Source organism: Cervus elaphus, chromosome 20, assembly GCF_910594005.1.
Source record: "Cervus elaphus chromosome 20, mCerEla1.1, whole genome shotgun sequence".
Lineage (NCBI taxonomy): Eukaryota > Metazoa > Chordata > Mammalia > Artiodactyla > Cervidae > Cervus > Cervus elaphus.
Genome location: NC_057834.1, coordinates 122,925,047 through 122,948,590, shown reverse-complemented (window position 1 = coordinate 122,948,590; position 23,544 = coordinate 122,925,047). Strand labels below are relative to the sequence as shown.

Below are 23,544 nucleotides of genomic sequence, written 5' to 3'. Positions count from 1 at the left end.
GTTTCCCAGTTGAAAGTGGGGCAGCCAGATGGACCTGTAGTCTTTGCCGTGTTACAGAGTCACAGAGCCTTAAACTTCATTCAGAGCAAACACCTGTGCCAGTAGCTGTCATTTTCCACAACAGATGCTGCCCAAGTGCTCTCTGTATACACACAAAATGACATTAGGCCTTCCAGGTTTTCCCAGAAACAAGGGGAAAGTTCTGCCTACAACCCTGCCAGACAAACTGCCCCAGCATTTCCCAGCTCCTTTCTTATGCCAGAGTCAAAGGTCTTGGCACCAAGAAAAGCTGAAGACTAAAGCATCAGCCACCCCCCATTCCCACCAGAGTCTTATCCATAAAAAGCTCTTCCCAGCCTCATACCTAGGAATGAGTAATCTGGGGGCCAACATGGTGGGGGTGGGGTGGGGGGGTCTTCCCTGATCCATTTTTCAAACTACACCAGGAGTCAACATCTCTCCTGGGACTTTTCAGGGATTTTCAGAAGAGTCCCATGCCTAAATCAGCTCAGCTAGACTGCCGAGGCCCAGATTCCCCCAGTGAATTAGAGCCCCGTGGGTCCAAAAAGAGAGTCCAGCTTTCACCTGGCAACAGACTCTGGAAGATGTCCCAGCCCCAAAGGGAAGGTTGATGTACCAGCCCCAAAGGGAGGGTGTGGACTTCCAAACCAGTCCCCTAACCTAGCACCAGGTCTCACCCCACCTCAACCACTCCATTTGAGGCCAGAGGAGTCACAGATTTTACAAGCAAGCCCAGCCATCTGATGGCTCCAACACACTTCCCTCTGTTCCCTGCAAGGATAGACCCCACTCCCAGCCCAGCGGGCATTCTGTGCCCATGGACGATGTTCTGCTCCGGCAACTGCCAGTGGAGAGGTGGCACCAGGGCAGGGAGAGATGAGGCGCACAGCAAATCCACCATGGGACTTCAGAGCCTTTGTCAAGGGCTAGGACTGCTTCCAGGCTGCTGTCAGCCCTCAAGAGTGCAGGCACTCCCTGGGTGGGGCTTCTGCTGCCCCAGTGTCCAGGGATAATGACATCAGGCAGACAGTGTGCTGAAGCCTCTGTTAGTGGCTTAAGCCAAGGATTGCAAATGCAGGAGACTCAACCCCTGTGCACTCTGTAGCTTGGCTTAGCATGAGCCCTGAGGAACGGCTAAGTCAGAAGCTCAGGTCCCAGCCTCGCTGTGACCTCAGAGAGCCTTCAAGCCCTGCAGGCTCAGGCCTCAGTTTTGCTACCTGTAAACTGAGAGAATAACACAAGACCGAATCAAAGGGCTTTTGCCCTGAGTGTGTTGTTTGTTCCTTTGTGTACATTCCGGATCCTTGTGTTACATACATGAACCGCTCTCTAGGACACCCATGGAACTGTGTCCTAGGGTGCAAACATGAGGAATCTTGTGTTTGTGCTGGGGGAGGAGAGACCCCAGAACAATATCCTCCCCATCCCCTCTCAATAGGAGGAAGCCACCGACTTCCTCCCTTTCCTGTCTCCTGCCTCCTGCCCGCTGGCAAGACTGAGGCCCACGCGGAGAGGAGGGGAAGGGAAACGGTCCAACAGTCCCCAGGTCTGTCCTTACCACAACCCTCCCCCCACCCTCAGTGACCCCATTCCAGGACCTTCCAGGCCACACCCATCCCCAGACCAGGGGGGCCTAGAGGCCCAGAAGCAGGGTAAGTCCTCCCCACCCCTCTCCCCTGCCACCCCTCCCACCCAAGCTAACTCACTTCCTTTTCCTCCCTAACACCAACACACTGACAACACAAGCCAAGCAGCCAGACCCAGAGTGACTGACCCTGGGCCCCGCTTGTGCTGGCTGGCGCAGTCAGCCTCCGGAGTATGGTCTGGCTGGAGCCCCCTTTGCTGCTCCCAATCTTCTTCCTGGCTTCTCATGTTGGTAAGTCTCCCCTGAACCTCCCTGCCCAGGGCCTTGACGACCCCCGCCCCCGAAAACCCTATCAGCATTGCTATCTCTTTCCTCCACACCCTGATTCTCTAGAAAGTGGGATCCGGGCCTGGAAAACCCAGGCAGAAGCTAGGGACTGGGGGAGGGGAGCAGCCACAGACTGTGTTGGATTTGAAGTCAGTGGAGAGCAGCAGAGCCTCTGGGCCCCCTGAAGTTTTCAGGGGGTGCTCATACGGTCAGTGTGTGGGACTCACTCAGTTATTCATTTGACAAACATTTATCGAGCACCAACAACATTCCAAGAGCTGTGAGAGGCAGAGAGCTTCTACAACTGTACAACAGATTGAATGATGCTGACCTCCTATAGCTGTAACTGGGTTTCAATGAGGTAATTTACACAGAGCACTGCTAAGAGCTTCTGAATATGTGGTAGCCAATTCCTTCAGCGTGCTGCCCAAAGAGGATGAGAACGCAAAGGCCACCTCGAGAGGTCTGAGGTCTAGTGGGGGGCCCGGGACACCGGGTGAGCACGGAACAGACAAAGAGGAGCACTGAAGGGTCAGCCTACTCTACTTCAGGGTGGGAGATGAAAGGGGATCAGGACAGACTTCACTCAGACGGGTGGTCTTCATTCCAGGGCAAGCAGAACAATAGACACAAGTCAGAGGCTTGGAAGTACACGGGGGCGGGTGAGGGATCCTGGAGGGAACACACAGTAGGAGGGGCAGTGGGAACAGCAAGGGAGCTCTACAGCAAGCTCTGCATCCTGAAGGGCAATAGGGAGCCATAGAAGGTTGTAGGCCAGAGTGTCACAAGGTCTCAGATAGGTCATTTTGGAGGACAAGCTGAGGGAAGAGTGTGGCTATCTGGATGGTCCACTGAAGCAAGGATGAGGGTTAGCAAGGGCAGACTTGAGGATGGGGATGAAGTCTAGAGTTTTTAAGGAAACAGAATTTTGTGACTCATTGGGGCAGTCAGGATAGTGCTTCAAGGTGTGGACTTTAGAGTCAGACAACCAGGCTTTGCCAGTTACTAATTGTATGCCCTTGGGTAAGTTGTTTATCTGAGCCTTAATTTGCCAGCTATAAAAATGGGGTAATAATACCCACCTCCCAGGAGAGCTGGGATGATAAAACGAGAGAACATAAGTAAAGTATGTGGCATATAACTGATCTCTGATAGACATTCATTATCGTAGCAGCAGTATGAGATGTCTCGAAGTTTGTATCTCAAGTGGGTTTTGCAGTCTGCTGAGGCAGCAAGTCCAGAGAAGAACAAGTTTGGGGAGAGCCGAGAGGCCTGCCCAGGGTTATTGACTTGGAAGTGATGGTGAAAGCCTGAGAGGGCATGGGCTTGCTAGAGGAAGCCTGGAGAATAATTTTTATGACCCTCCTCTGTGGATGGAAAGACACCAACTTCTGCAGAGTGGGAGGATCCAAAGGAAAGCAGGTGGTCGGCACAGGACAGACAGTCAGCTTCATTTACTTGTGGCAGGCTTTCAAAGAATATCCATTGATAAGCAAAGTAGCATCTAAACCAACTAACCACTTGGCAGTGAACAGACAGGGACAGAGTAGGAGGGGCTTGGGAAGGCATGGGGTCCCAGGGCTGAGGAGGCTCAGCTGAGCCGAGACTCCAGCTCTACGGGGTCCCTCCTGGCTCTGGCTTCAAAGTGCCCCAGCCACTTTGAACTTGGACAGCCCCCTGTCCACACCATGATATTTTTCATTCCACACATTTACTCAGGCCCTGGGACTTCCCAGGTGGCGCCAGTGACAAAGAACCCACCTGCCAATGCTGGAGACATAAGATACGTGGGTTCGATCCCTGTGTCAGGAAGATCCCCTGGAGAAGGAAATGGCAGCCCACTCCAGTATTTTTGCTGGAAAATCCCCATGGACAGAGGAGCCTGGCCGGCTACAGTCCACAGGGTTGCAAAGAGTAGGACATGACTGAAGTGATTTAGCAGGCACCATGGCATGTCCTCTGCCCAGAATGTCCTTCCCACCGATGACCTCTCCCTGTCCTCATTCGCAATCCCCACCCTATATCCTGCTCAGCTTTAAGACCCTCAAGCTGTATCTTCCAGGAGGCACCTCTTCAGCCCCTCTCTCCCCCATGCTGGGTTAGGTGTCCCTTCTCTGCTCTCTACAGCTCCGTGCATTTGATAGGCATCTCTACGTCTGTCTCCCCACCCTGGAGGAAGCTCTGTAGAAGGCAAAGACCAAGGCCCACCTGGTGTCTGTGCATGTTTCAGCCCCAAGTGGGTCCTAGGGCCTGCCCTCCCTGCTTCTGGCCTTTTGCTGGGACCAGAGCTCTCTTCCTTTCTGCCCCATAACCACCTGGCTGCAGAATCCAGCCTCTCCCGCCTTCAGTCCCAGCACAGCAAACCGGTCCAGATTCCGGAGCGACCTGGGGACCAGAGCAACGGGAGGGGTCCCTCCAAGACACTTGTGATCTTTAGCGCTCTCCTGGCCGGCAATCTGGTGTGGGGGCGGGGGGGGGGGTGGAGGGGGGCAGGGAGAGCGGCTCCCTTTTGCGGAGCAGCTGTAGAGACAGGTCAGGAAAGGGGACTGCCGGGAATAGAGTGAGGAAACGGTGATGGGGCGCATAGATCATTCTTTCTTTCCGAAGGCTGGGCTGTAAAGGGAAGCCATCTGGCTGGAGAAGGGAGGGGATGGGGAGGCTAGGGAAGGGTCTTTGTTTTTGTTTTTGTTCTGTTAGGATGAAGAGGCTCGAGGGAAAGGGGCCAGTGCACCGGGAAGGGGATAGAGACAGGAAGGGAGGCGGATGGACGTGCCTGCTGAAGTGCAGTGCCTGGCGGGGAGGGGAGGAGAGGGGAGAGGCTGCGAGGAGAGGGGCGAGAGGTGGAGGGCGGGGCAGGGGGAGGGCCGGGACCCTGCCAGATCGGAGCCCGGTGTCCCGGCCCAGGGGCGGCGGTGGACCTGACGCTGCTGGCCGACCTGCGTCTGACCGAGCCCCAGAGCTTCTTCCTGACCTGCGTGTCCGGGGAGGCGGGGGCGGGCAGGGGCTCGGACGCCTGGGGGCCCCCGCTGCTGCTGGAGAAGGACGACCGCATCGTGCGCACGCCCCGGCCCTGGCAGCCCCAGCACCTCGCCCGCAACGGCTCGCGCCAAGTGACGGCGCGCGGCTTCTCTCAGCCCTCCGACCTGGTGGGCGTCTTCTCGTGCGTGGGCGGCGCGGGGGCGCGGCGCACGCGCGTCCTCTATGTGCACAACAGCCCCGGGGGTGAGTCCGGCCGCCGGTGAGGGTGGGGCTGGGGTGGGAGCGGGGAGGAGGGGGCTGCCCTTGACCCCTGACCCCTCCCTCCATCCGCCTCGCAGCCCACCTGCTCCCGGACAAGGTCACACACACAGTGAACAAGGGCGACACGGCTGTGCTTTCCGCGCTGGTGCGCAAGGAGAAACAGACAGATGTGATCTGGAAGAGCAACGGTAAGGGGGGAGGAGTCTGAACTGGGTGGGCAGGTAAACCCATAGTACTGACACCCCGGCACCTCCATGGCCCTGGAAGCTCCTAGTGCTGGCCCCTGACACAGTCGTGGCTCCATACACCTGTTACCAGCTCTGGCCAGCCTCCGGGGCGCATCCTCTCTCCTGCACCAGATCCATGGGAAGCACCTGCATCCAACTCATCTCTGGCTGTGAGATGTCCTCCTTCTGCGCCAGGAGGACCACAGCCTCCTGGTCAGCTGCCTCCTTCCCTGTCACCCCCTAGTTAGCTGTGTTAACCCCTCCAAGTTGGGCTCTCTCAGAAGTTAGCAAGTACTATCACATAGCAGGTCTGGCAGGGAGCAGAATCCCCCCTGCTGAAGAAGAGAAGGGGTAACAAAGTCCCAGCACGGGCAAGGGACATTTGGCCTCTTCCAGAGATCTGTCCAGACAGGAGCAGGGGCCTGGGCCGGCCTGGGGATCTCAGCCCGGGCCTGCTCCCACCTGGCCCTGTCAGGCCCTCTGGTCACCACAGAGGAGGAAGCCATTTTTCTGTATGGCCCCAAAGATTCCTGCCTCAGCTCTCCCACCCACAGACCATTGGCTGACTCTGTGTCCCTGGACTCTTGAGTCCCTGGACTCTTGAGCCAAAGGTTTTGCCTCCTGAGCTCCAGGGCCCCTGAACTAATAAGAGACGTGGAGTCAGGTAGACCTGTGTTCTCTAGAATCTCTCTTCCATCCTGAGCAAAGAGGAAAGGGGGAGGGGTGCAGGGACGAGAACCCTAATATTAGTGTCCACAGACCCTGGAGGGAGAGGCTCCTGGGAATTAACTGCACAAAGAAGAGGGGAGAACTAGGTTGGATGCATGAGACAAGTGCTCAGGGCTGGTGCACTGGGAAGACCCAGAGGGATTGGGTGGAGAGGGAGGTGGGAGGGGGCATCGGGATGGGGAATACATGTAAATCCATGGCTGATTCATGTCAATGTATCACAAAAACCACTATAATATCGTAAAGTAATTAGCCTCCAAGTAATAAAAATAAATGGAAAAAAAAAAAAAGAAGAGGGGAGAAGCATTCCAGGAGAAGGATTGATAAGAGCAAAGGCAGGAAGCTGTGAGATACCACATTGTTTCTAGAAGAGATAAAAGCAATTCAGGAATGCAAGATTGTGGAGAGGTATGGGGGTATGTCCTTCAGGACAAGTTGGGAGCTAACAATTCCAACCTCACTCCTTTGAACTGTATCCTGAAAAACTGGGATAGATTTGATCCCCAGGGCTTAAAGAAGACACACCTGGTCTTCCTATGTGATACTGCATGGCTGCGGTACCCACTGGAGGATGGCAAACGGTGGCCAGTTGGAGGGTCTTTTAAGTATAATACTGTTTTACAATTAGATCGGTTCTGTAGAAAACAAGGGAAATGGGTGGAAGTAGCATATGTGTCAGAGAAGGCAATGGCATCCCACTCCAGTACTCTTGCCTGGAAAATCCCATGGACGGAGGAGCCTGGTAGGCTGCAGTCCATGAGGTGGCTAAGAGTCAGACACGACTGAGCGACTTCACTTTCACTTCACTTTCATGGGGCTCGAAAGCTGCATGGTAGCCAAACTGGTGAAAATGATGTGTTGAGGAGTCTGATGCTGTCCCTTGGGCAGTGAAGAACTATTGAAGAGCTTAGGCAGGGGAGCTACGGTGGGGTCTACTGGAGAAAAATCTCACTGATCACCCTGAGTGGAGGATGGACAGGAAGCAGGGGGACTGAAGGCAGACAGACAGCTTGGAAGGCTGTGGGAGGCTGGGAGCAGGGTAGTGGCAGTGAGCGTGGAGAGAAGGGGGCAGCTTTAGGAGACAAGGAGGAGGGGGACTGAACAGGACTTGGTGATTTACTGAGTGGTTGGTGGAGTATGGAAAAGAGGCTGCCTCCTACATTTCTGGCTCAGGTCCAGACACTCGCTGGTGCCTTCTCCCGATCTGCTCACTCTGCCTGACCCATGCTAATGTGACTCAGGATAAGGTGGGCAGAGGGAGGCGACCCCAGCTCTTGTGTGATGCTGAGGCCCCTATCCTGTTTATGCCCCCAGGATCCTATTTCTACACCCTGGACTGGCACGAGGCCCAGGACGGGCAGTTCTTGCTGCAGTTCCCAAATGTGCAACCATCATCGAGCGGCATCTACAGTGCCACGTACCTGGAAGTCAGCCCACTGGGCAGCGCCTTCTTTCGACTCATCGTGCGGGGTCAGGAGCAGAGGGCAGAGGTGGTGGGTGATATGGGAGGTTGGGAGCCCTGTGCATACTTCCTGTGGACCCCCCTCAGCCCCCAGGGGTGCCCCAGTCATCAGAGGCAGTGGTCGAGTGGGTGAGGGTCTGCTGCTGAGAGTACATTCCTGCAGGCTGTGAGGCGGGGCGCTGGGGACAAGACTGTACCAAGGAATGCCCAGGCTGCCTGCATGGAGGTGTCTGCCATGACCAGGATGGCGAGTGTGTGTGCCCCCCTGGATTCACTGGGACCCGCTGTGAGCAGGGTAAGGAGGAGGGGGCACCAGGACCTGGGCAAGAGAGGAGGCCTTGCTGGGAGAAGACTCTCAAACCACAGGAATGGACTTGGAGGGTGAGCATGTTCCAGTAGGTCTTGAACGCTGAGACCCAACAGAGGCTTCGGTACCCACATGCCCTCTTTCTAGCCTGCAGAGAAGGCCGTTTTGGGCAGAGCTGCCAGGAGCAGTGCCCAGGCACATCAGGCTGCCGAGGCCTCACCTTCTGCCTCCCGGACCCCTATGGCTGTTCCTGTGGATCTGGCTGGAGAGGAAGCCAGTGCCAGGAAGGTACAGACTAACCCACCCTCCGTAGTCTCTGACTAGACAGCCGGCTGCAAGCCTGGCCCCAGCTCTTCCTTCCGGCCCTGCCTCACACACTGAGCCCTCCACCATCCCCTGCTCACTTGACCAGTGCCCTCTCCGCCCAGCCCGGCATTCCCCAGGCCCCCGCTGTGCCCCTCTAACTACACCCCCTTGGTGCCCAGCCTGCGCCCCAGGTCGTTTTGGAGCTGACTGCCACCTCCAGTGCCAGTGTCAGAATGGTGGGACTTGTGATCGCTTCAGCGGCTGCGTCTGCCCCTCCGGGTGGCATGGGATGCACTGTGAGAAGTCAGGTAGGAGCACGGCAGGTGGCTCTGAGGAGCAGATCAGCTTCACCAGATGCATCCCCCTGGCTCAAAGCCCCTCCTCCCCCTGGGGATGGGCAGCAGCCCAGGGTGGGTGGGAGCCCCGAGGGGGCCCTGACCAACCCGAGAGAGTCAGGGAGGGCCTCTGGAAAGAGGCGTGATCTCAGATGGGGTATGGAGGATGCGAGAAAGATGGCCAGGGAGAGAGCAGGGCAAAGGCCGGGGGATTGAGGACTCAAGCTTCAACACTGGGACAGTGGCGTAAGGAAAGGCTCTGGAAGTGGTCAGAGGAGGTCAGCTCTCGAGGCGTTTGAATGACAGGCTGTAGGGTTTGCACTGAATATGATAGCCCTGCAGGGAAGGGTTGAAGAGGTCCATCAGGTGTGCTGTCAGGCATGGGTTTGAGAAAGGACCCCAGCTGCTGGGGAGGAGCGGGAGCAGGAGAGCCCAGAGGATCTGTCACGGGGCCCAGAAATGATAGAGGCCTGAACCAGGGTTCTGGTGGTGAGGCTGGCGAGGGGTCTGAGGAGGCGGAGGGTGCAGGAGGCAGATTCGGGGGCCGGTAGAGGTGGGTGTGAGGGCCTGGAGGTGTTGCCGGGACTTTGCTGGCTTGCAGGCCTGTGTGACTGGGATGCTGGCGGTGCCTCCACTAAGATGAAAGACTCGGGGTGGTGGCTCTGTGGCAGTCGTGTGTCTGCCCTTACAGGGCCTCTGGGATGAGTGTCCCCTCTCTCCCCAGACCGGATCCCCCAGATCTTGGACATGGTCTCAGAACTGGAGTTCAACTTAGACACAACGCCCCGGATCAACTGTGCCGCGGCGGGGAACCCCTTCCCAGTCCGGGGCAGCATGGAGCTTCGCAAGCCGGATGGCACGGTGCTCCTGGTGAGGCCCATGACCTCTGGGCCTCTGGAGGTCCAGGACCTCTGCCCACCCACAGGCTCCTCCACCCCTCGGGGCTTTCTGCAGGCTCTGCCCACTGGCCTGACCACAGCTCAAATTGGGTCAGGCTGATTGTTGAGGGACCGCCTCCCCATCTCTGTCCCCTCATCAACCTGGACAAACACACAAGCCTCTGCCACCTTCTCTGAGGCCTGTCCCTCTCCCCTGCCTCTTTCAGTCCACCAAGGCCATTGTGGAGCCAGATAGAACCACAGCCGAGTTCGAGGTGCCCCGCTTGGCTCTTGGGGACAGTGGACTCTGGGAATGCCGCGTGTCTACGTCTGGTGGCCAGGATAGTCGACGCTTCAGGATCAATGTCAAAGGTCAGTGATGTCCCGGATTCATGGAGGATGGATGGCAGATAGAGTGGGCCCTAGCCGAGGCTGCTCAGATAGGAGCAGAAAGGGCAAGAGCATGTAAGGTCACAGCCCAGCACCAGGCAGAGAAGAGGGCTTGTCGTCAGCCTGAGGCCTGGGCCGGGCACTCCCCAGGCTGGAGCATAGCTCAGTCCCACCTGGGAAGGGAACCCATGCCCCAGAAGTGGGACACTCTCCAGCCTTGCCCCGGGAAATGCTACCTTTCTATCTCCCCTGCCCCACAGATACACGGATCTGCATCCCAGATCCACTTCTGGGATGCTATGTTCCCTCCAACCCCAAGTCACACCACCAGGCACCCAGTGCTACAACAGGGGAGTGCCTGGGGCTGTGGACCTGTTTATTTTCCCAGAAGTGCTTCCTGGTGAATAAGGAGGCAGCTGCCAGTGCCCAGGATTGCTCGGAGCCTAGCACCCCACCCCGGTCTAGGTGTCCCCCACCTTCTCCAGCACCATAAGCATCAGACGTTCACGGCCCCTCCCACCCCCTGGTGCTCTTTTCCTGTGCTTCTGACCCCCGCCACCACCTCCCCGACATGAGCCCAGACCTCTTGTCCCTCTCCCTCTTTCTCACTGTCGGGCTCTGCTTCCCATCCTCTCTACTTCTCTGTCACCCCCTCCACCACCCCGGGGTCCCACCTCCTGCCTTCCTCTTCTTACTCTCCCCAGGCCCACTTGGCTTTGAATCTTCACGACAAATTCTAGCTCCATCACCTATCTAAGTGAGTTACCTTGCCCCTCATAGCTTGTTTCTTTCTCTGTAAAATGAGGATATCAGCCCTCCCTTGATAGGATTGCTGTGAAGATTAAATGAGATGATGCATTTAAGCGCTGGGCACAGTGCCTGACAGAGGGTACGTGCTCAATGTATGTTGACATTTATTGCTATTAGTAGTTATAATGTCACCTATTCCTGAGATTTCAACCGTTCCCTGGCAACTCCCCAATAACGATCTGCAGCCTCGACCCCTCTCCTGGGCTCCAGACCTCTGTGTAGTCGGGGTCTGGTTCTGAGGTCAGTGGGGAACTCACCTGGTGCACGACTCAGGGGCCCTACTCCAGGTCACCTAACCCTCTGCGTGAGCCACAGGCCCAAGGGCTCGATAGGATCCAAACTGGACCTTCCTCTCCCTCCAGGCCAGCACTTCTTCCTGACATGTGTGTTCCTGCCTGACAACATTGTTCCTTCCCACCCCTTCTACCACACCCTTCCATCCTCCTTGACTCTCCCCCCCTTCCCCCATCCATCCATTTATCCATGCATGTATTCACCCATACATACATCCAGTTTTCTTAGAAAATCCATCTGGAAAATGTTTGGATGAAACAAGGGAACCAGTTGAGACATTAATGCAATAATCTGGACAGAAGAGCTAAGGCAGGAAAGACAGTGACCATGGGGTGAGGAAGCTAAGCAGGAGCACAAAAGCTGTTTGGGATAAGATGGGCTGATTTTAGATGGCCTGGTCAGACGGACTTTGTTTAAACCCTGGCTGCATGTCTTAAGCAGGTCGTTCCATGTCTCTGAGCATCAGTTTCTTCATTCTTAAGATAGGGATGATGAGCCCTGCTTGAAGGCAGTTGTCAGAATTGGAGATCGTGCACATGAAGCATCTGGATAGAGCAGGTGCTTCATCACCTGCTACTTTTGTTTTTTTAATTACGAGCGTGATGAATGATGGGGGAGGGGCAGAGAGCAGGGTGACACTGCCTTGGGCTTTAGCTTTCTCTGTCTTCCCCCACATTGCATGGCAGAGTGCCCTCCCCCAAACCCCTGTCTTACCATGTCACTCCCTCACTTAACATCTTCTGGGACACCCTCATCTCCTTGTTGCCCAGTCCCCATGCCCCGAGCTGTCCTCCCTAGGCCCTGGCCACTCTGATCATCTGTTGCACCTGGTCTCTCCCCAGCTCAGGGGCATCCCCAGGTCCACACTGAGACCCAGAGTTATCTTTGATGCTCAGAGCGCAGAGTCTGCCCCTGTGTCCGAGGGCTGGGTGGGCTGTGTGGGCCACGCCTCACCCTGAGTCTCCTGGCAGTCCCGCCAGTGCCGCTGACCGCCCCGAGGCTTCTGGCCAAGCAGAGCCGCCAGCTTGTGGTCTCCCCGCTGGTCTCCTTCTCTGGGGACGGACCCATCGCCTCCGTTCGCCTGCACTACAGGCCCCAGGACAGCACCATGGCCTGGTCCACCATCGTGGGTGAGGGGGGCAAGAGCTAAGGGCAGGATGGGGTGTCAGGCAGTCATGAGGGGGACGGAGGGAGGGAAGGGAGGGGTAAGTGTACGGAGAAGAGAGGGGTTGAAGGGGGAGCGGAGGCTTCTGGAAGGGGTTGGCCCTGAATGCTGTGTGCTGTGCACCCCGCCCCCAGTGGACCCCAGTGAGAACGTGACGTTGATGAACCTGAGGCCGAAGACGGGATACAGTGTCCGTGTGCAGCTGAGCCGGCCGGGGGAAGGCGGGGAGGGGACCTGGGGGCCTCCCACCCTCATGACCACAGACTGTCCTGGTGAGAGGCCCAGAGTCACCCCTTTCTGTTCCCCAGGGGTCACTGTCCCACACGCTCCGGGGTTGTCTCGGCCTGTCGGCCCCGGGGGTCCCTGCCTTTCCCACTGGAGGTTGTCCCTGGGGGTTCACCATCCCGTCCGGCCCCCAGGACCTACCAGACAGTTCTGACCTCTACCTCTGGCCCCAGAGCCCTTGTTGAAGCCGTGGCTGGAGGGCTGGCATGTGGAGGGCCCCGACCGGTTGCGAGTGAGCTGGTCCTTACCCCCGGTGCCGGGGCCGCTGGTGGGCGATGGCTTCCTGCTGCGCCTGTGGGACGGGGCCCGGGGACAGGAGCGGCGGGAGAACGTCTCGTCCCCCCAGGCCCGCACCGCCCTCCTGACCGGACTCACGCCTGGCACCCACTACCAGCTGGACGTGCGGCTCTACCACTGCACCCTCCTGGGCCCGGCCTCTCCCGCCGCGCGCGTGCTTCTGCCCCCCAGCGGTACGCTCGGGAGGGGGTGGCGGGCTCCTAAGAGGGCGGGCCGGGCATGCCGGGAACACACGGGGCCTGAAAGGACATGGAGGTTACAGGAGCCTGGATGGACAGGCAGAGACCACCGGATGTGGAAACAGGGGCGCAGGGAGGACCTGGATGTCAGGCAGACAGGGAGGACAGGACAGGGGAGGATCCAGGATGCCGGGAGGATGGGGTCCTCCAGGAGTAACTGAGTCAGAGGAGAGCCCGGGGGCTCATGGGAGGGGGTTGGGCATGAGGAGGACATGGGACTTGGGAGACGTGGGGACACTGCGAGGAAGACTTGGGATGTAAGGGGAAGCAGAAGGTCGTTGGTGAAGGAGGCCACAGCGAGAGGAATATTCAGCCCAGGAAGGAACGGGGAAGTTGGCAGCGGATCTCCTATCCTGGGGTCGGTAGAGCTGGGGACACAGCTAGAGCGGATCTGTCTGACCCCACAGTCACACAGCCTGGTCCCATCTGAGCCCCACCTTCCCACCCCGATCTCCCCAGGGCCCCCTGCCCCCCGACACCTCCATGCCCAGGCCCTTTCAGACTCTGAGATCCAGCTGATGTGGCAGCGCCCCGAGGCTCCAGCCGGGCCTATATCCAAGTACATCGTAGAGGTGCAGGTGGCGGGGGGCTCCGGAGACCCGCTGTGGATGGACGTGGACAGGCCCGAGGAGACGAGCACCATCGTCCGCGGCCTTAACGCCAGCACGCGCTACCTCTTCCGCGTGCGGGCCAGTGTCCAGGGCCCCGGCGACTGGAGCAACGTGGTAGAACAGTCCACCTTGGGCAACGGTGAGATGAGGGGATGCCCAGGCCATGGGGTCAGTCTCGGTGCTCTTCCCGGCACGTGATCCCCTGCCTTGGATCTAGGGCCTCCTAGGCCCCTCCCAACAAGTGATAGGGGAATAGGGGCCCCCTGGCAGTAGGGGCCCCAACTCTTCCCTCCTTTCATTTTTTCGGTTTTTCTTTGATGTGACTCTTCTTTTTTTTTTTTTAATTGCTTATTTTTTACTGCACTGGGTCATCTTTGCTGTGTGCAGGCTTCCTCTAGTTGTGGTGAGGGGGACTACTCTTTAGTTGCCATGTTCAGGCTTCTTATTGCAGTGGCTTCTCTCTTGTTGCAGAGCTCAGGCTTTAGTAGTTGTGGTTCGAGGGCTGTGATGTAGCACACAGACTTAGTTGCCCCGAGGTATGTGGAATCTTCCAGAACCAGGGATCGAACCCCTGTCCCCTGCATTGGCAGGTGGATTCTTAACCACTGGATAACCAGGGGAGTCCCACCCTTCCCTTCTTATGACCCATTGTCTGAGTGCTGGGAAAATCATGACATTCCAGCAACCCGCTGGTCCTAGGCCTGACATCCCCGCTCCCTCCCTGGTACTGGAATCTCTGACCTCCACCTCTGTGTGACCCTGTGGTGGCCTCTGGGTTCCCTGACCCAGGCATCTCTGTGATCTGCCCCTCTTCTTGTGTCCAGGGCTGCAGATTGAGGGCCCAGTCCAAGAGATCCATGCAGCTGAAGAGGACCTGGATCAACAGCTGGTCCTGGCTGTGGTGGGCTCTGTGTCCGCCACCTGCCTCACCATCCTAGCTGCCCTCCTCACCTTGGCATGCATCCGCAAAAGCTGCCTGCATCGCAGACGCACCTTCACCTACCAGTCGGGATCGGTCAGTCACCTGTACCTGCCGCTGGGCACACGTGTGCAGACCCTGAGTGTATATGTGTCTACCTGTATACACACAAGTATTTGTACACTGTGAGTGTGTGTATGTGTGTGTGTGTGTGCACGCATGGATGTTTAGGTGTAAGACTGCACTCAACAGCATACAAGCGTGCAATCTGTAATTTTCTCCATTTCTATAGAATTGAACTCAGCTCATGAGCCCAGGTATATTAGTGATGAAATATTTAATATTCCCAGTTCAGAATCATTCGGTTATGTCCATGTTGCACCAGGGTCAATTCGGTGCTCTCCCCCTTCCCATGAGGGGTGATGGAAGCTTGGGAAGCCTGATGAGAACGTGGAGAATGCCTGGGCTCCATGAGGACTTCTCTCTGGCCAGGCCCTCCTGCAAGCATTCGTGGCCTGTGTCCTCAGCCCTTCTGTGACCTCCTTTGGGCCAGAAGGGCACTTGCACTTTGAGTTCCTCATCCCAATCTCCATCTTTGCAAATATCAGGGCCTCCTTGCACGTAAGAACTCCAAGGTCCTTCCCTGTCCCCTGCAGAGGGCAGCATATTCTGCAGCCCTCAGACCCATTGCTGCAGCTCCTCCTACAACTGTTTCTACCACTCTCAAGTTGATCTGGGCCTGCAGCCTCACCTGTCACTCCTTCCGAGAAGCACAGGCCTCCCTACTCTTCTTGTCTTCCCTGTAAACCTGAGCAGCAGGCCCCCACTGAGGGGGTAAGGACTGGGAGAGGGTGCTAACTCCCCTTCAGGGACCCCAGCATCACCTCATCTGTCACCCCCACTCCACCTCTCTCTCCTCTGGGATCTTCCCCACTGTTGTCACTTATGATCTGAACTCTGCCCTGGATCCTCCGTGCCTGGACTTGGTATTTACAGAGAAGTTTTGGCATTTAAAAAAAAAAAAAAAAGCCCTCTTCTCTCTCAAGGGCTGATCCTTGTGATAGAAAGCCTAGTGTCCAAGGCTGTTGTCTCTGCCATGCCTCTAAAATACTCCCTTCAGAGATTCAATCGGCTTCTTTGTTCCAGGCTGCGTTGGCCTCCCTCTGAGGTCAGTGTGTGCAAAAAGCAGCCTGGCTGTGGTGGGGGAGGGTCAGGGGTATGAATGTGAAGGGAAGGAGTGGGAAAGTAGCCTTAAATGGATATAGCATCCTAACATATATCAAGACATACCCCTGCCCCAGGCGCCTATGTGCAGGTATCTGTGCATGAACGCATGTGCTGGGTATGAGTGTGCCCGTCTGTGAATGCCCCCATCTGTATGCACCTGTATCCCTGACATGTGTGGCCCTCCACTTGTTCTCCTGTACAAGCTCATGTACCTCTCATGGATGCCCTGCCTACTGGCCTCCACTAGAACACGTGTGTGTGCATGCAGGTGTGCGCTTTCAGTTGCCTATGTTTCGTGTGAATCCATGTGACCTGTGCCCTCAGACATCTCCCATCAAGCTGGGCTGCAGCTCATATAGGGACCCCACGCCCCAACAGGTCTATCTTAACCGTTCTTTCTGTTCTCATATTGGCGGTGCCCATGGTCCCATTCAGCTGTTTCCTTTCCCTGCTCTCAGCCCTGCCCAGGTGGCCCAGGTCCTACTTGGCTAGGACAAATGGATGGTCTTCTCTGTTATGTTCTTTCTGTCTTCAGGTCCTGGGTGGTTTGAGAGCTATGGGAGCTACCAAGTGGGTGGACAGGGGTCATCTCTGCTTCTCTGCTATGGAGAAGAAAACCATTCCACTGGCTGCCCGCTGCTCTAGGCTCAGCATGGAGTAGGTACTCACTAAACATACCCCAATCCACTGCCCAAGGCCAGAATCCACTCCAGAGCATCCCTGGTGACAACAGAGCCTGGTTGTGGGATTGGCACAATAAGGGGAAGCTCATTGCTCCCATCACAGCTCATTCCAATTCCTCTTGGTTTTGGTGTTAGGAGTATCAACCTTCCATTGACTCATGTCATGGCTTCCAGCAATTTTACCTACTCCTTGTTCCTTCAGAACCCACATACTAGATCTCCAGCCTGTGGTCTCTGCATTTCTCTCTGGACATCTGTCCACCCAATGGCCCAACTGTGGCTCCATCTCATATGATTCTGTCTCAGTATGTGTCCTCTGTCTGTCCATGCCTGGCTGGCCACTAGGGTGCCCTCTGTCTGGGTCTGTGTTTGTTTGTCTAATGACTGTTTTGTCTGCCTGTCTCTGCCTCTTGCTGCCCCTGTCTCTTGTGTGGACTGTCTGCCTACTTGTCCCATCCTGTGAAGGGCGAGGAGACCATCCTGCAGTTCAGCTCAGGCACCTTGACACTGACCCGACGGCCAAAACCTCAGCCCGAGCCCCTAAATTACCCAGTGCTGGAGTGGGAGGACATCACCTTTGAGGATCTCATTGGAGAGGGGAACTTCGGCCAGGTCATCCGGGCCATGATCAAGAAGGATGGACTCAAGATGAACGCCGCCATCAAGATGCTGAAAGGTCCGCTGAGAGCAACCCCTGCCCCAGCCCTGACCCTCTCCTTTCTCCCTCAACCCCAGGCCCCACTTAGCTTCCACCAGCAACTGACCCCAGCCCTCAATAGCCCACGCCCTTGTTATTTCTGGCAAAAGTGATATTGGATTCTTTACACAGAGTATGCCTCTGAAAATGACCATCGTGACTTTGCGGGAGAACTGGAAGTTCTGTGCAAATTGGGGCATCATCCCAACATCATCAACCTCTTGGGGGCCTGTGAGAACCGAGGTGAGCCCCCAACTCATCACCTACCCCTTCTTCCACACCCACATCATCAGCCAATACCTCTAGTACCCTGTAGGAAGCTTCAGGACACCAAAACATCACTACTGGTTCTCCTTCATGCACCAGGTTCTCCATCTAGTACCATAAGGTGCCTGCTGCCATCCCAGGTTGTCTGAGTGTAAATCACCACCCTGTATGCCTCATCTCCCAGGTTACTTGTATATCGCCATTGAATATGCCCCCTATGGGAACCTGCTGGATTTTCTGCGCAAGAGCCGGGTCCTGGAAACTGACCCAGCTTTTGCCCGAGAACACGGAACAGCCTCCACCCTCAGCTCCCGGCAGCTGCTGCGTTTTGCCAGTGATGCCGCCAATGGCATGCAGTATCTGAGTGAGAAGCAGGTGTGTGTGTGTGGGTGTGTGTGTGTCTTTGGGGAAGTTGGGCTAGAGGGATGAGGGGAGACCATCAAGTGAACTTCAGGAGATCAAATCAGCAGGCTCTAATTGGATATGGGATTGAGGACTAGAGAGGATGTGACCCCAAGTTGCTGGCCTGGGTGAGTGGGTGAGAACACCCCCAAAGCAGGTCTGTGTTTGGGGGTGTGGTTTAGCATTTTGCAACTGTCAGCCTAGAACCAAGGAGGGAGACCTGGACCAGGGACAACAGTCTGGAAGCTGTCATTTCAGAGATCAGGGTGCTGGTGGCCAGGGAGTGGGTGAGACTCACCAGGAGAAGAGTGGAACAGACAGGAAGCCTGAGCCCAAGTCCAAGGACACCCTGCTTGAATGAAAGGAGGGAGGAGACAGTTGGAGGAGGGGATGTGAGACTGAAGGGAGGCATTTTGAAGTTGTTAATGTATTGAGTATCTTTGAAAGTAGAGGGCAGGGGGCCAAGGCAGAGGAAGGGGTGATAGAGCAAGGTCTCTGAGGAAGGTGGAGGGCCCAGTGGGGAGGATCTGGAACTCAAGGGAGAGATCGCTTTGGGCAAGAGAAGGGCCTTTCCGTTCTCATCAGTGGAGCAGGGGTTGGAGAGATGGGGTCAGGGAGCATTCAAAGAGGAGAAGATGCAGTGTGGTCACTGGGGAAAAGTCAGCTGTCGTCCCAGAAGAAGGATACAGCCTGAACTTGGCCATGGCCCAGATCTCAAGTAGGAAGGGATGACAGCCCCCACTGTGGCTTTTCCCAGGCACGAGTCTCTGATCCAGGTTGAGGCCTGGGGTGGGTGGGCAGAAGAGTAAAGGGCTACTAAAGGCACAGAGGGGCCCAGGAAGCCAGCCGTGAGTCAGACGCCCTCCCTGGCCCTGGAGCCCGAGGTGCCATCATCCTCCATCGTCCCTGACTTCTGACCGTGCCTGCAGTTCATCCACAGGGACTTGGCTGCCCGAAACGTGCTGGTCGGAGAGAACCTGGCCTCCAAGATTGCAGACTTTGGCCTTTCTCGGGGGGAGGAGGTTTATGTGAAGAAGACTATGGTGAGTCTCCTTCAGTCCTCCCCTTCGGGGCCGTGCCTGGCCCTGCCTCCCAGAACCTGCTGAACAGCCCTTTCTCCTTACCCAACCCCTCAAACCCACTCCCTCCCAGGGGCGTCTCCCGGTACGCTGGATGGCCATTGAGTCTCTGAACTACAGCGTCTACACCACCAAGAGTGATGTGTGAGTGTGGGAGCGCGGACAGGCAGGAGGGTTTGGTCCCCTAAGGATGCATGTAGGTGTGACCTGAGCGCACCTCAGAGATGTCTCAGGTTGTCCAAGGCATGACTTGCCTATCCCTAAGGTGTATTCCAGGTATGACACAGATGTGACACGGATATGTCTTAAGCATGCCTTGGCCATGCCCAGCATCTTAATGGGAAGGCAGGGTTGGGCGGGGGAGAATAAAGCTGGAAGGAAGCTTCATCTTGGAAGGTGTTTCAGGGGTAGCATTGGAGTAGGGGTGGTTTAGGGCTGTGTTTGACTAAGAGACTGGAGGATGCCTTGGAGAGGTATGGGGCTGCTGGCAGATAACGCCTGGGTAAATGGAGAGACCACTCAAAGAATGCTCTGACCTTCCTCTCTGTAGGCAGGTCATCCCCACCAGAGGACCTAACCAGAGCATGACCCCCAAGATGCCACTTCTGCGCTCCCTCCTCCAGACAGCCATCCTGGCACACCCTTGTCCCTCTCTTCAACCTGGCCTGCCCAGCACTCTAGCCCTGGTCCTGGCCCTTCCCCATGCTCTTTGGCCTGGCCTGCCCAGCTCACTGTCTACCACACCAACACCCCTCTGACCACTACTCTCCTACTTCCTACTTCTGCCCCAGGACCCCTGAGATGACTTCCCCAACTAGACCTCCCACCCTGGCCTCAGCCACCTCTTACCTGCCCAGCTGCTGTTATCAGAGGCAGCTAAGAGCAAGGGCTTTGGAGCCAGACTGCCAGAATTTGAATCCCAGCTCTGCCACTTACTAGCTGTGTGACTTTGGTGAGCTAGCTAACCTCTCAGTGCCGCAGTGTCTCTATCTGTAAAATGGGGATGATAATAGTACCTAGATCATAGGGTTGGTGTGAGGGGTAGATGAATTAACATATACATCAAATGATGAGTGCCTGGCCCACAGCAAGTGCACAGTAAAGATGTTAGCTGTGATTATGTTGAGCCTGGGAGGCTGTGAAGGAATTTCAGTAGCAGAGACCACACCTGGCCAAGGCCAGACCCTTGCAAAGTAGACATAGGTAGGGACTAGGAGAGGCTGCACACATGGGGTAGGTAGACTTTAAGCTGCTGGGCCCCAGGGCCTAGAAGGTAACTCAGTTCATCCTCCTTGTTTCAGTTGGTCTTTTGGGGTCCTCCTCTGGGAGATCGTGAGCCTTGGTGAGTCCGTGAGCCCCAGATGGCCCCCATCTTTCCCTGACCCCCACTCCCCTCCTCCTGGGCCCCGGGCTAAGAGAGCATTGTCCTCCCACAGGGGGCACCCCATACTGCGGCATGACGTGTGCCGAGCTATATGAGAAGCTGCCGCAGGGCTACCGCATGGAGCAGCCTCGCAACTGTGACGATGAAGTGTGAGTCCCTCAGCCTCGAGCCCTGGGCCCCCTGTCAGTCACCCCAGCGGGCCCTGACCCTCATCTCATCGATCCCCACCCGCAGGTACGAGCTAATGCGGCAGTGCTGGCGGGACCGTCCATACGAGCGACCCCCCTTTGCCCAGATCGCGCTGCAGCTGGGCCGAATGCTGGAAGCTAGGAAGGTGAGGCGAGCACCAGGGTGGGGAGAGCTGGGCTTACTGAGCTCACAGGAGTGCCCTCGAACAGGAACCAGCAGGCAGCAGTCTCCTGGCCCTGTCCCCACCACCAGCTGCACCACAACTAAACCGGGCCCTGGGGTGTAGTGCCCTTTCTAGCTCTCACTGCGTTGGACACTAGGCCCTTCTAAGCCTTCCAAGGCCACTGATTAGCCTCAGCAGCAAGTCCTTGTCCCAGATCCCATGTCCAGGACTCCCTGCTTTCCTCTGCTGGAGTCATCAGTCCTTTCTTATCATGGACACCTCTTCTCACCTGGCACAGAGCTGAGTGGAATGCATGAATGGTCAGCTCACCAAATGGATGGATGGATGAGTAACACAGTAACTGAATGGATGAATGTATAGAATTAGTAGATGAATGATATAATAATTATACAAATAAACTAATTAAGGGAATTCCTTAATTCCTTGGTAGTGCAGTGGTTAGGACTCCACGATTCCACTGCAGGAGGCACAGGTTTGATCCCTCATCTGGAAACTAAGATCCTGTAAGCCACATGACAAAAAAAATGTAGTTAAATAACTGACTCTAATAACCATATAAGTAAATGAATTATCAAATAAATCTAAGTGAAGAAGTACATGAAAATGAGTAATGTGAAAAGAGTTCTGAAATATGAATTAATGACAAAATAGTTATAGGAATTATTAAACTATCTTAAGAATGAAGGAATAATCAAATAACCATGAAAGCCAAAGTTGCTCAGTCATGTCCGACTCTTTGCAATCCCATGGACTATACAGTCCATGGAATTCTCAAGGCTAGCTAGAATACTGGAGTGAGTAGTCATTTCCTTCGCCAGGGGATCTTCCCAACCCAGGGATCAAACCAGGTCTCCCACGTTGCAGGTGGATTCTTTACCAGCTGAGCCATCAGGGAAGCCCAAGAATACTGGAGTGGGTGGCCTATCCCTTCTCCAGGGGATCTTCCTGAGCCAGGAATCGAACTGGGGTCTCCTGTATTGCAGGCGAATTCTTTACCAACTGAAATAAGTAGTTATAGAAATTATTAAACTATCTTAAGAACGAAGGAATAGTCAAGCAACCATCAAAATGGGTAAATCAGCAGAAATAGCCTTATGAATAGAAGAATAGTAAATGAATGGATGAATGCATTAGCCATCAATTCATTAGATAAGGGCATGAAAAAACACCTGTCTAACATTGTGTCAAGGGTCTCTCATGTTAGCTTCCCAGCTGTGGTCTGATATTCTTGCTGCTCTGGGCTGGTGAGGACCACCCTTGACCATGGGGTCATCCTGAATCTCCAGTACGGATCAGTGTCTCTTCCAGTACCCCAACCACATGGGAGTCAAGAACCTCCAGGGCAGGCATACCCCAGTCCCTGGCCCCCCACTAAAGCTTGCTCTGCTCCCCAGGCCTATGTGAACATGTCGCTCTTTGAGAACTTCACATACGCGGGCATTGACGCTACAGCCGAGGAGGCCTGAGCTACTGTCCGACCAGATCCTGGCTCTGCTGGCCAGAGCACACTCGGCTCTCCAACCTGTGACTGCTGATCCTTGTCGCCTGAGCTGCCTCAAGGAATTGGTTTTTAACTTAAGGAAGAAAAATGGGGATCCAGGGATGGGGTGGGCTCAGGGGGTGGGTCTTCATCCCTCGCAGTTGCTCCCAGTGCCTCCTGCATCACTGATGGCTACCCTCACATCCTTCCTTCTGGCTTAGCTGCTCCATGTTTGCGCTCTTCTGCTCCCTCCACTCAAACCCCTGCTTCAACCCCTCCATTGAAGCCAGCACTCTTACCACTAACGTGCCATTTTCAGCTGCACCCTACTCCCAGCCTCGTAATCAGGACAAATAAATGCTCTGAGAAGTTCCATCCAATGTCTACCTTTTACTGCTGGTCAACCCCAGGGAAAAGTTAAACCAAAGAGGAAGAAATTGGACTTTCCAAGAAAATAAATTCTCTCCCTTGTTTCACTGTCATTATTTCAAGCCCTCCCTGATGGGAGACATCCTGAAAGACCCATTTTACACATACACCTCTCCCACATCGGGCTTCCCTGATAGCTTAGTTGATAAAGAATCTGCCTGCAATGCAGGAGACCCTGGTTCAATCCCTGGATTGGGAAAATCCTCTGGAGAAGGGAAAGGCTACCCACTCCAGTATTCTGGCCTGGAGAATTCCATGGACTGTATAGTGCATGGGGTCACAAAGAGTCAGACACGACTGAGTGACCTTCACTTCATAATCACTCCCCCACATCACTATCATAGTGAGAAGCCTGGTTTTCCCCTAGTCTCTTACCTGTTCTCCAGCCTCTACTACCAGTATGTCTCCCTAGATAGCTGCCAGTCTAGGGTTCTTTGCTCTGTGCAAACAGTCCCTCCCAGCATCGGCTCTAGCCCAGCCTCAGTTCAGACTGACACCTGAGCACCAGACAGAGTCTGGCCTGTCTGGAGCTCCCAATTTCCTTTTGTCTCTAGGCAACCTTCCCTGGCTTGGTACTGCCCAGCTTGTGGGCCCCAAAGGAAGCAGGCAGAAATCATTTCCAACTTCAGTCAGTCACAGCAGGATACCTGTGCCTTCTTCAGAGTCTCTCAGTGTTTGGGGAGGTGCTCCCTGTCCTGAAAGCTAGTCCCACATCACTACCCCCTGCTGTGTGGCCTTCAGGTCTGCCCATCCTTTTGATCTGTCACTGCTGGCCTCAGCTTTCTCTCCCACTGCTCCTTAAAGAACAAGACATCTTGCTTCTCACATTTTTTTCAGAGAATCAGATAAAATCAAAAAAGCCATAGCATAGCATAACATTGTGGTTAAGAGCATAGTTTGTGGAATCACATAGACCATGTCCAAGCCTGGCTTTATCACTTACTGTCTGTGTGACCTTGGTCAACTCACTTAACCTCTCTGAGCTTCAGCTCTGTCCTCTGAAAAATGGAGTTCATAATAGGTACCTCCCTGTTGTTAGCACTGAATGGGATCACAGCACTGAACCTTGGAAGTAGTATTCAGTAAGTGTCAGCTG

General features: G+C 55.4%; 1 protein-coding gene across 4 annotated transcripts; it reads left to right on the top strand.

The window, feature by feature from the left end:
• Positions 1–1,551: 1,551 nt before the first annotated feature.
• On the top strand, positions 1,552–22,394 carry TIE1 (tyrosine kinase with immunoglobulin like and EGF like domains 1). 4 transcript variants are annotated; one of them, XM_043877358.1, is made up of 24 exons: positions 1,552–1,567; positions 1,768–1,897; positions 4,838–5,155; positions 5,251–5,361; positions 7,444–7,599; positions 7,755–7,886; positions 8,046–8,186; positions 8,384–8,512; positions 9,264–9,409; positions 9,645–9,789; positions 11,883–12,041; positions 12,211–12,348; positions 12,535–12,831; positions 13,357–13,647; positions 14,333–14,523; positions 16,803–17,013; positions 17,167–17,277; positions 17,486–17,676; positions 18,633–18,746; positions 18,856–18,926; positions 20,084–20,124; positions 20,219–20,315; positions 20,401–20,500; positions 21,934–22,394. In XM_043877358.1, the coding sequence occupies exons 2-24, from the start codon at positions 1,840–1,842 to the stop codon at positions 22,003–22,005; spliced, it is 3,420 nt and encodes a 1,139-aa protein (XP_043733293.1). In that variant the 5' UTR covers positions 1,552–1,567; positions 1,768–1,839; the 3' UTR covers positions 22,006–22,394. The 4 variants fall into 4 exon arrangements, with proteins under 4 accessions (XP_043733293.1, XP_043733292.1, XP_043733294.1 ...); XM_043877357.1 differs by lacking the exon at positions 1,552–1,567 and adding an exon at positions 1,657–1,673; XM_043877356.1 differs by lacking the exon at positions 1,552–1,567 and having other exon boundaries at positions 1,736–1,897.
• The last annotated feature ends 1,150 nt before the right edge of the window (positions 22,395–23,544 follow it).

Bases quoted from the DNA above. Each gene is read 5' to 3' on its own strand.
- TIE1 (XM_043877358.1), top strand. From the start codon at position 1,840: ATGGTCTGGCTGGAGCCCCCTTTGCTGCTCCCAATCTTCTTCCTGGCT. The intron at 12,349-12,534 runs GTGAGAGGCCCA...CTCTGGCCCCAG, and splicing joins CATGACCACAGACTGTCCTG to AGCCCTTGTTGAAGCCGTGG. The intron at 17,278-17,485 runs GTGAGCCCCCAA...CTCATCTCCCAG, and splicing joins GGGGGCCTGTGAGAACCGAG to GTTACTTGTATATCGCCATT.